This window comes from Macaca mulatta, chromosome 8 (genome assembly GCF_049350105.2).
Source record: "Macaca mulatta isolate MMU2019108-1 chromosome 8, T2T-MMU8v2.0, whole genome shotgun sequence".
NCBI lineage: Eukaryota > Metazoa > Chordata > Mammalia > Primates > Cercopithecidae > Macaca > Macaca mulatta.
The window spans coordinates 43,326,313-43,338,644 of record NC_133413.1 but is presented as its reverse complement, the minus strand read 5'-3'; the positions used below and the strand labels follow the sequence as shown (position 1 = coordinate 43,338,644).

The 12,332-nt window shown below is 43.5% G+C and overlaps 1 protein-coding gene across 1 annotated transcript in view; it reads left to right on the top strand.

Moving 5' to 3' along the window:
* The window catches only part of SFRP1 (secreted frizzled related protein 1), a 43,647-nt gene extending 33,121 nt beyond the window's left edge, over positions 1-10,526 (top strand). Inside the window, 1 exon segment of the mRNA NM_001261734.1 lies at positions 10,188-10,526. Coding sequence (NP_001248663.1) covers positions 10,188-10,510 — 323 coding nt within the window. The 3' untranslated portion in view covers positions 10,511-10,526.
* Positions 10,527-12,332: the final 1,806 nt, after the last annotated feature.

The window sequence follows — 12,332 nt, the reverse complement described above, 5'->3', positions numbered from 1 at the left end:
ACAGAGCGAGATCCTGTCTCTTAAAGAGTTTGCGTCTTGGATCACGAGGTCAGGAGATCAAGACCATCCTAGCTAACATGGTGACACCCCATCTCTACTAAAAATACAAAAAATTAGCCGGGCATGGCAGTGTGCACCTGCCGTCCCAGTTCCTTGGGCGGCTGAGGCAGGAGAATTGCTTGAACCCAGGAGACGGAGGTTGCAGTGAGCCGAAATTCTGCCACCACACTCCAGCCTGGGCGAAAGAGCAAAACTCTGTCTAAAAAAAAAAAAAAAAAAAGAGTTTGCCAGTCTCACTGTGACTAGCTTGCCCTCTACTTCTCAGGTCATCTGTCTCTTTGGGAACTTTAGGCCCCTCTGAAAGAGGAAGCAATTTAGGGAAAAAGTAAGTCTCTTAGGAATCAGAATGTGTGGTCTGGTATCTGCCTCTGGGTGATTTTTTATTATCATCACCTTTTGGAAAAAATTGATCCAACTGCTTGCCCCGTCGTCCCAGATGGCTAGGCCCCCATTCATCCCCTCTTGTTCTCCTACTGGAGGAACTGCAGTGTAAAACACAAAGCTCTGGGCAGAGAGGCAGGGAGCAGGTTCCAGGCAAATACTGACAAATGACTTCACTTTTGAGCGTCGGTTGAACCAGATTTAATGTATCTTCCAGTTCTAAGTAAATAATTCGCATTCTAACCCACTTAATTTTGTTATGTGAAAAATGATGGGGATTGACTAAATCAGTGGACTGCCTCCCTCCTCCTTCTCAAAAAAGAAAAAAAAAAGGAAACAAAAAGCTGGTTGAGAAAGCAGAATTCTTACTCAAAACCCTTAAGAAGTCCTAACTATAGCCAAGTTGCTCCAGCAGAATGGAGGGTGAAGGGTCTGGAGATGTAAAATCTCTGTATTTCCTTCATGATCTGACATTTTGTGGTTCATTTACATTTTGTATATACTGACATTCTTTATTAGACAGTAAGTCTTTTAAATTTAAAATTTTTGATTCAAAATAAATATGGTTTAAAAAGTTAAATTGGAACCAAAGGTTTTTAACAAAAGCTGCAGTTCCCTTCCCACCTCTAGTTCCTATGACCTAGAAGTAATAATTTTCAAGGATTTTAGTGATTTCTTCATATTCAGCAAACTGGTGCAAATAAATAACATGTTTATAATTTGATTTCTTATTTTTAATATTTAAACATTCTTTATTGATTTTCTGTTATTGAAGTTAAAGATTTATCTCTCTTACACTGTCTTTCCAGTATAGTTATATCACATTTTTGGTTAATATTCAGTGTTTAATTTATTATAATTATGTAAATATTATTTGCAGCTGAGCCGTGTAGTGTACTGCATATTTATTTCCTTTCTTTTACATCGTAAAAGCTTTCTGGCAGATGTGCATCAGGAAATCGACCTGAGTTCTCTTTCCTGCCATTGGTCTGGGCTGATGGAGCTTTATGCCTGTTTGTTAGACAGGATTCTTCAGAGAAACAGAATCAACAGGAAATGGGAGAGGGAGTTAATTAGGGGCATTGGTTCACAGGATCGGAAGAGTCTCACGATAGGCTGTCTGCAAGCTGGAGAACCAGAGAAGCCTCAGAACAATGCAGCCCCCAGTCTGAGGCTGAAAGCCTGAGAGCCCCCAGGAGGCCACTGGTGCAAGCTCCAAAGTCCCAGAGCTGAAAAACATGGAGTCTGATGTGCAAGGGCAGGAGGAGAGAAACAGCCATTATTGGGAAGGGAGGGAGAGCGGAAACTCCATAAGCTGAATACCCATCTTCTTCTCCCTTCTTTATTCTGACTGCCCTCACAGCTGATTGGGTGGTGCCAGCCCACATTGAGATCTGAATCTTACTCTCCCAGCCCACTGACTCACGTGTCAGTCTCATCTGAAACACCCTCTGAGACACACACACGTCTCCAGCCTTCTCAGCATCCCTCAATCCAAGCACATCACAGCCTGCCACACAGCTGTTCTGGAAAAACCATCCTAAGCCTTCCTTTTCCTTTCTTAGGTTAGACCTTTGGTTTCCTGAATCCTGTGTCTTGTTTAATTCTGCATTTTTAAAAATAGGTAAGTGAGATGATGGACATGCTAATTAGCTTGATTTAATCATTCCTTCTCATATACAAAACATCACATTGTAACCCATAAGTGTATACAATTATTGCTTTTCAATCAAAAGTAACATTAATAATGCTTTTTTTTTTTTTTTTGAGACAGAGTCTTACTCTGTTGCCTAGGCTGGAGTGGCATGATCTCAGCTCACTGCAGCCTGTGCCTCCCTAGTTTAAGCAATTCTCCTGCCTCAGCCTCCCGCGTAGATGGGCCTACAGGTGTGCACCACCATGCCTGGCTAAGTTTTTGTATTTTTAGGAGAGACAGAGTTTTGCCATGTTGCCCAGGCTGGTCTCGAACTCTTGAACTCAGGCAATCTGCCTGCCTCGGCCTCCCAAAGTGCTAGGATTACAGGTGTGAGCCACTGTGCCTGGTTAATAATATATTTTATAAATTAAAAAATTCTGCATTTTTGTAGAGCACATCATTGAGTAGTTTCCTAAGAAAAGACACATGGAAGATGATGTTTTAAAACCTTTTAATGCCTGAAGATGTTTTTATTCTACTCTCGCATGCTGATTGATAGCTTGCCCCAGTATAAACTTTGGCAATTTTAAAGGCATTGATTCATTATCCTCCAGCTTCTAGTGTCTGTGTTGATAAATCCAGTGCAACTGGGATACTGATCCTTTGTGTTAGATGTCTACTCTTTTCTCTTGAAGATTTTAAGAGTTCTTTTTGTCCTTCATATTTCTAAATGTCATGATTCTTTGAGCTGGGTGTTGTTTAACCTGAGGAAATGAATTCTGGAAAGTTTTCTTGCATTATTTCTTTGGTATTTTCTCCCATTTGTTTTCTTGGTTCTCTCTTGCTATATAATACCCTTTTCTCAGATGTTGAAACTCTTGGATTGATTCTCTGTCTTTTTCTTTCCTCTATTTCCCATTTCTTTGTCATTTTGTTCATCTTTTCAGGAAATTTCTTCAACTTTATCTTTTTAAAAAAGTTTTAAAAATATTCTTGAAAAAAATTTTTTTAGACAGTTGGGCTCTGTGACCTAGCCTGGAGTGCAGTGGTGTGATCTCAGCTCACTGCAACGTCTGCCTCCTGAGTTCAAGTGATTCTCCTACCTCAGCCTCCCAATTAGCAGGAATTTTAGGCACATGCCACTACACAGGCTAATTTTTGTATTTTCAGTAGAGATGGGGTTTTGCCATGTTGGCTGGGCTGGCCTGGTCTTGAACTCTTGGCTCCAAGTGATCGACCTGCCTTGGCCTCCCAAAGTGCTGGGATTACAGGCGTGAGCCACTATGCCTGGCCTCTTCAACCTTATCTTAAAACCATTATTTATTGATTTTCTGTTATTGAAGTTAAAGATTTATCTCTTTTATACTATCTTTCCAATATAGTTATATCACACTTTTGGTTAATATTGAATGTTTAATTTATTAGAATTGTGTAAATATTATTTGCAGCTGAGCCATGTAGTGTACTGCATATTTATTTTCTTTCTTTTACATCTTTTTACTTATCTTGAATTATACATTTCTTCTTATATTTTAAATTTCCAAGTAATCTTTCCTAGTCTCTGAACATTCCTTTTAATAGCTTTCTGTTCTTGTTTTAGGAATACAAAAGTCTTATCTAATTTATTATCATTTAAAACAATTTTTTTGAGGGAGGGTCTCACTCTCTCACCTAGGCTGGAGTGCAGGGGTGCAATTATAGCTCACTGCAGCCTCAATCTCCCCAGACTCAGGTGATCTTCTCACCTCGGTTTCCTAAGTAGCTGGGACTACAGGCATGCACCACCATACCTGGCTAATTTTTTTTTTTTTTGGTAGAGACGGGGGTCTCACTATGTTGCCCAGGCTGGTCTCTAACTCTTGGGTTCAAGTGATCTGCTTGCCTCAGCTTCCCTAAGTGCTGAGATTACAGGTGTGGGCCACCATGCCTGGCCATATTATCAATTTTTAAAGTTTTTTTAAAAATTTTATTTTATGTACAGAGAGCTACCATGGTTTCTTTCATTTGGTGGATGTGCTGGATAATCCATTCAAAGAAGCTCACTTAGTGTAACTTAATGAAGCCTACCTCCTCTGCATACTGATGGAAACACTGGCAGCACATGTTGAGGCCGTAATGACAAGAGCGAGAACCCTGGCCTAATTTTTTTGGGTGACTCCAGGAGAGCCACTGGTGACCCATCTTGCTTTTAGGAGTGCAACAAGGCAAAAAGCGAATTTTTTTTTTTTTTAATACTCCCTGCATTGTCTCTGTTATCTCTGAATTCCTTTTCTTCCTTTTCTGTTTTGAATGTTCAGTCTTTGCCATTCACATTTGGAGGCTTTCCTTAAATACCTGCCAGTCCTTGACTGTCCATTTGAATTTAACAGTGAGACACGAAGTTGGAAGCTCTTTGTGTACATGCAGGGCCTGTGATTTGTTGGGCCTCACTGGAGAATTTTGCGGAGGGCCCATAGGTCTTTTCTTTTGAACTACTCTTAGGTTGATGCAGAAGTAACTATGGTTTTTGCAACTGAAAGTAATGGCAAAGACCGCGACTACTTTTGCAACAGCCTAATAATTTCTTTAGAGAAAAACCACCCAATCTTCTGACACAGGCATATAAATGTAGTGTTCTAAGACGCGAGTGTCTCATTCTTCAATTTGCAGACGTTCATGTAACCCTTTGGTGTTCACACAGCAGCACCCTGTCCTGTCCTCTTCTGTGTCTAGTATACCCCAGCCGCAGGCTGTCTGCAGGTTCAGGCCTTCTTTGTTTTTCCTTTCCGTTTTTTTTTTTTTTGAGATGGAGTCTTGCTTTGTCACCCAGGCTGGAGTGCAGTGGTGCAATCTCAGCTCACTGAAACCTCTACCTCCTGGGTTCAAGCGATTCTCCTACCTCAGCCTCCCGAGTAGCTGGGACTACAGGCCTTCTGTATGGAATGAAGCCCGTGGCTATTGCTGGAGTTGGTGAGGGCAGCCACCTGGACTCAAGACCCAGGGGAGTGGGTCTGAGTGTCCCTATGTGAACTTGCTGTCAATCCCAACATTGACAGCCTCTGTGATGGAGTTCAGGAGTGTCTGGGGGCCCCAGTTCAGGAGCATTTGTGGGACCTGCTCTGCTGATGGGCTTGTTTCTTACTGGTGTCCCTGTCTGTCCCTCTTTTTCTTCTTTTCTCTGTACTTTACTGGCATCCCTGTCTGCATTTAGCTTTTCTTCTCCCTTTTAAGCTAGATTCTACCATCCATTTACTTTCTATCATACAAAATGTTGTTGATACGATCATGTTTCCTTTACCACTTTCTTGCATGTGTTTGTAACTTGTTTTTTTGACTATAATTTTAAACTGAGTTCAAGAAGAGTGGGAACGATTGCATGTGCTCAGTCTAATCCTAGTGTGCCTGGGAATGCTCCTTCACACTCAGTCCAGAAGCTTGGTGGGATGGCTTCTGTCTTCTTTTCCCTTCCGTTTTCCCTTCCCATTGGATTTTTGCTCTCTGGAATTTGCCCTCACCACTCTGGATCCTGGCCTCCTGTGGGCTGCCATGGCCCCCTAATCATCCAGTTAAGTGGTCTAGTTTCAGACTCATTCTTAAGCTCTTCGGCCCTTAGGGTTGACGGGTGTTTCCTCCATTTAAATGGACCCTGTGGTTTTCATGACACTGGGCTGCCTGGTTTCCCAGTGGGGCCTCTCATGGCATTTACAGTAACTCTTCTTCCTTTCACCCGACGAAGGTGCTCCTTGGAGTCCTTCTTTCTCTCTGTACTTTACCCTTCATTGCTACTATCATCTGCACTCAGATGAGTTATAGGTTGATTCCTAATGCAACCCCATGCCACCTTTCCCCACAGACCCTTCCTGGATTCCTACAGCCATTCCACAGGACTGGTTATGAAATGACTGGCTTTGGGCCAATGGTTGCCTTACGTTCAAAGTCATGGGTAGGATGTCTCAGGCTTGGGAGGGTTGGAGGCACCATTCGTAGAAGCAGGGAGTCAGGAGGAAGAGACGGCTTTGAAGAATGTGAGGGTTTGGGATGGTGTGTGATGACTTCCTTATTCTCATTTCAGCTTCCCAAATAGGGCCAGGCTTCTTAGGGGAGCCTACCAAGGAAGTATGAGTTGTGAGCAAAAATGGTTTGGGTGACTGCAGGTGGAATGAAAGCATAATGGCCTACTCAAATGTAATGGATTATTTTAAGATTTCCCAAGAAAGACCCAGACAGGCCCTTGTTGCAGCCTCAAATTTTGAGTTTTCAAAGTTTCTGGGTCTCTGAATTCTTGCTGGCACCGATGCCTAGGTGGGAGTCATGTCTTACCCTTGGAGGATGTTGAAACTGTTGCTTAAGAAAAAAAGCACATCATTTTTAAATTTTGTTGTTTGGTTTTAGATCAGGGTCTAGCTGTTACAGGGAGCTGAGAACCAGGGCCCAAGGTGGTAGTTTAGTCTTAGCCCTATCCTCCAGGCACAGCAGGGTGCGCAATGAGGGAAGCATGGAGGGAGCACAGGGTGGGGATAGTGCTGGAGATAAGCCTTGCCGTTTCCTGGAAGTACCCAGCAGGGGCTCCTCGGATGGTTGATCCACCAAGCCTGCAGTTGTATGGTGCCCTGCACTTTACAGAGAACTGAGACTCAAAGAAGAACCCAGGACCTGAGACTGTATCCAGTGGTTGTCCCAGCTGCTACCTTCTGGGCTTCTGTTTGTCCACCACCACCATGTACATTGCAAATTCAGCCCATGGGCAACATCACTGGGGCCCTGGGATGGGGTGGTGGTGATCAGTTCCGGGCTGCTCCTGGGCCAGCACCTGCCCTCGCCCCAGCAGCCGTGGGATGCAGCATGGTGGGAGTCTGCACACACACTCACGAGGAAAAATCCACCCGGGACGGCTCATGATCTTTTCAACATTGTTGGTAATCTGCACCCCTAAAACAAACCCTTGAAAGATGGAAAGATGTTAGTAATTTCTGGCCATATGTGCCTTCTTCCCTGCTCTCCCCACCTCAAAAAAGAAAGGGGCCAAGTGGCAAGACAAGAAGTAAAGTCTAATGTGTAACACATTCCCATACTCTGATTTCTCCTCCCTCGCTGCTCCCCCACCTGTATAAACTACATTCCTTTACACGGTCATGGCAAAGGAACATTAATTTTTGATTTGAAGTGTGATTGAAAGCAACACGATCAGAAGAGTGAAATAGTTTCCACTGAAGCAATATCATTTCTAACCGGGTTGTGGTATGTATGGCAGGAGAGAGTGGTTTTGGGGTTAGGTGTGGCTTCTGATCCTGATTCTGTCTCTTACAAACTGTGGCCTCATGCTGTTTTACTTAACCTGAGTCCTTCTCCTTGATTGTAATGAAGTACTACTGATGCCTTCTTAACGTGGTTGCTGGGAGTATTAAACAAGGAGTCATAGATAGACATATCCCATTCTCATCTTCAGAGCCCAGTACATGGTGGGTACTGTATTATGATGGCTCAATTCTCTGCAGAAAAGAGGGCACCTGCCTTGTCAGCTGGAGTGTGTATTGATTTCTCCCATCTCTAATGAATAAAATAAATTAAAATATTAAATAATAAAGCTTTCACAAACGCAGTTTCTCCTTTGCCAGAGAAGTCTCTTTCAACCAGGAGGCATCTTTTGCCATTTCATAAGTGAAGTCATTTTGAAATGTAGGTGAAACTGGGAAGAGGGTCTGAACTCCTCTCCATGATCTTCTTGGTCCATTTAATCAGTACTCTAAGTTTGCCGTTCATTCTAAAGAATTTTGGAACCATAGAGTCAGCATGGACAACATCCAGATTAAAAGTGCACATTTAGACATGGGTTTCAACTTAGGATTAGTGACTTTAGGCAAGTCAACTTAACCCCCTGTGCCTCAGTTTTCTCATCTATTAGATGGGAAAATAATTATGCCTTCCTCCTGGAGTTGTTAGAATTAACTTGAGGAAATGCACGGAAAATACTTAGCATGTGTTCTGGCAGGTCACATGCTTTCGTAATTGTTAGCCATTGTGATTTAGTTCAGGTTCAAGACTTTCCACAGGGTGTGTGGGTGGAAGCCTTGTGTCATTAAAAAGAGGGGCCTTGGTAATTTTCTATTAAAAAGAATTCAGAGGATATGCGAATTACCTGGTGACTGGCACCTAGAAAGTGATTTCCAACTCCTTTGGGAATATCTGGGGTTGGCCAGTCTTAAAGGGGAGTTGATTGTACCAGCGACACTGTGTGTTCGCTGCTTTGTTTATAGAGCGCGTCCACGCTCATTTATCTTCATCAGTAGCCCCTGTGGAGCCATTGCTACAGGATGTAGCTCACAGGTTAACACTGTTAATTCAATGTCCATTGGGACAGAGAAAAGAGAAAGCAGAGCTGGTGAATGGACTGGTTTCCCATCCTCCTGGGAGTTGAGAACAGAAGCAGCCCTGGTACCATATTGGATTTGAAGAGAGCTCATCACCTGGATTTATCAATTAGGACTTCACCAGGACTTGCTCTAATCTGCCAGGAGGTCAAAGTAGATTTGGATTTTGTGTAGGTCTTCTCAGTTGGCAGAAGATCAGTACTGCCTGTCAGTGGGGATTAGTAGTTGATTGGCGATTGACTGATACTAGCAGTACCTGCTATCTTACCGCCATAGAGACCCAGTAGTAGAAACTGATTTCTCCCATGCTGTGGTTGGACGTTGATGTTTAATGCAGGAAGCATGACCAGTTGAAGCAATCTTTAACTTTCCCTTGCTGAGTGCACACACATAGTTCTGCCTGTCATTTTATAAGACTCAATTTTCAAGGAATTATAGGTTTTTCAATGTTAAAATACTAAACCAGTAACTTGCTCTTCAAAACAAAACCAAACAAAAAGAAACCCTCATGGTCAGGCATGGTGGCTCATACCTGTAATCCCAACACTTTGGGAGGCTGAGGAGGGAGGATTTCTTGAGTCCAGAAGTTCTGGGCAACATAGTGAGACCCGTCTCAAAAAAAAAAAAAAAAAAAAAAATCAGCCAGACATGATGGTGCATGCCTGTAATCTCAGCTACTTGGGAGGCTGAGGTGGAAGAATTGCTTGAGCCCGGGAATTTGGGGCTGCAGTGAGCTGAGATCGAGACACTGCACTCCAGCCTGGGCAATAGACTGAGACCCTGTCTCCACAAAGACAACAATAAAAAGCAAAAACACTCGGGGTTTTTTGTTTTTGAATGCTGAGATCAATAGCATCAGATCGTGTGGATTAAATTGGGTTATAGGACCCTTTTTTCTCTTAAAGCAGTGCATGATATTCTGAGTCACTGTATTTTTAAAAAGAGCAATGTGATTTAGTTTTGAAATTTATTTGAGGATCTCCTGGTACCGATGGCCATTACAGAGAGATACTACTGGATATCACAGAATACGGAGCGGAGGCGGTGGCAGAATGGGTAACTGAGACCTTTATTTTTATTTTTATTTTTGAGATGGAGTCTTGCTTTGTCCCTCAGTCTGGAGTGCGGTGGCGCAATCTTGGCTCACTGCAACCTCTGCCCCCCGGGTTCAAACAATTCAACTGCTTCAGCCTCCTTAGTAGCTGGGATTATGGACACCTGCCACCGTGCCTGGCTAATTTTTGTATGTTTAGTAGAGATGGGGTTTCACCATGCTGGCCAGGCTGGTCTTGAACTCCTGACCTCAGGTGATACACCCGCTTTGGCCTCCCAAAGTGCTGGGATTACAGACCTTGGTTTTTATGGATAAAACTGCCGGTTTCTTGACTTGTTACTTGCCTTTCATTTTCTCCTCCACCTCAGCTGTACACTTGGGTTATTGTTCTAGATGAAAAGCTTTGTTCTACAGTAAACACTGGAGAGTCCAAAAGACGTGAGGGAGGATGACTGACACTGTAATTGCTGCTTGGGTGATGGGATTATTAGAAGCCCAAACCTCAGCATCATGCAATATCCCCATGAAACCAACTCTGCGCGTGTGCCCCTGAATCTAAAATTAAATATATATATATTTGAAAGAAGAAAGTATAAGCAAAAAATAAAATAAAATGATAAAATGCAATCACTTGGAGGATCAAAAAAAGAAAAGCTGTGTTCTAAATGCTTTCTCTTCCCCTCTTTTCTTCTGTCCTCTCCATCTCTAGCACTGAGGATGAAAATAAAAGAAGTGAAAAAAGAAAATGGTGACAAGAAGATTGTCCCCAAGAAGAAGAAGCCTCTGAAGTTGGGGCCCATCAAGAAGAAGGACCTGAAGAAGCTCGTGCTGTACCTGAAGAATGGGGCCGACTGTCCCTGCCACCAGCTGGACAACCTCAGCCACCACTTCCTCATCATGGGCCGCAAGGTGAAGAGCCAGTACTTGCTGACAGCCATCCACAAGTGGGACAAGAAAAACAAAGAGTTCAAAAACTTCATGAAGAAAATGAAAAACCACGAGTGCCCCACCTTTCAGTCCGTGTTTAAGTGATTCTCACGGGGGCGGGGCGGGGAGGGAGCCTCGGGTGGGGTGGGGCAGGGGGACAGTGCCCCGGGAATCCTGTGGGCCACACACACGCACTGCGCCTGTCGGTAGTGGACATTGTAATCCAGTCGGCTTGTACTTGCAGCATTCCCGCTCCCTTCCCTCCATAGCCACGCTCCAAACCCCAGGGTAGCCATGGCCAGGTAAGGCAAGGGTCATTTAGATTAGGAAGGTTTTTAAGATCCACAGTATGGAGCAGCAGCCACTGCACAGGAGGAGGTGACAAACCATTTCCACCAGCGATGTAGTCACTAAAATACAAAAAGGGGGATTGGGCAGAAAGTGAGAGCCAGCAGCAAAAACTGCATTTGGCAACTTGTTGGTGTGGATCTACTGGCTGATCTATGCCTTTCAAGTAGAAAATTCTAATAATTGGCAAGTCACGTTGCTTTCAGGTCCAGAGTAGTTTCTTTCTGTCTGCTTTAAATGGAAACAGACCCATACCACACTTACAATTAAAGTCAAGCCCAGAAAGTGGTAAGTGCAGGGAGGAAAAGTGCAAGTCCATTATGTAATAGTGACAGCAAAGGGACCGGGGGAGACACATCTCCGGCTTTGCCCACAGTCTTTCCGTGTGATTGTCTTTGGATCTGAATCAGCCAGTCTCAGATGCCCCAAAGTTTCGGTTCCTATGAGCCCAGGGTATGATCTTATCCCCAAGACATGTGGAGGGGCAGCCTGTACCTGCCTTCGTGTCAGAAAAAGGAAACCACAGTGAGCCTGAGAGAGATGATGATTTTCGGGCTGAGAAGGATGTAGTTTTCAAAACACATAGTTAAAAAAGAGACAAATGAAAAAAATTTTTAGAACAGTCCAGCAAATTGCTAGTCATGGTGAATTGTGAAATTGGGTGAAGAGCTTAGGATTCTAATCTCATGTTTTTTCCTTTTCGCATTTTTAAAAGAACAATGAAAAACACACACTTATTTTTCAAGGGTTTAAAACAGTCTACATTGAGCATTGAGCATTTAGAAGGTGTGCTAGAACAAGGTCTCCTGATCCGTCCGAGGCTGCTTCCCAGAGGATCAGCTCACCCCAGGCATTTGCCAAGGGAGGTGGATTTCACTGGTAGTGTAGCCGTGTGGCTCTCCTTCCTGAAGAGTCCTTGGTTGCCCTAGAACCTAACACCCCCTAGCAAAACTCACAGAGCTTTCCGTTCTTTTCTTTCCTGTAAAGAAACAGTTCCTTTGAACTTGATTGCCTATAGAGCGAAGAAATTCAGAACAGTCTGCCTGTCTGTCCCCCTGCACTTTTTACATATATTTTTTTCATTTCTGCAGACAGAAAGTTGACATGGGTGGGGTGTCCCCATCCAATGAGAGAGTTTCAAAAGCAAAACATCTCTGCAGTTTTTCACAAGTGCCCTGAGATATTTCTCAAAGCCCTTATGTTTAATCAGTGATGTATATAAGCCAGTTCACTTAGACAACTTACCTCTCTTGTCCAATGTACAGGAAGTAGTTCTAAAAAATGCATATTAATTTCTTCCCCCAAAGCCGGATTCTCAATTCTCGGCAATACTTTGAGGACTTTTATGATTGTCCCTCTGGGCCGATGCTTATACCCAGTGAGGATGCTGCAGTGAGGCTGTAAAGTGGCCCCCTGCGGCCCTAGCCTGACCCAGAGGAAAGGATAGTAGATTCTGTTAACTCTTGAAGATTCCAGTATGAAAATCAGCATGCCCGCCTAGTTACCTACCTGAGAGTTATCCTGATATAATTAACCTGTCACACTTAGTGATCCTATTCTTTTAACACCTTTTTTTGTG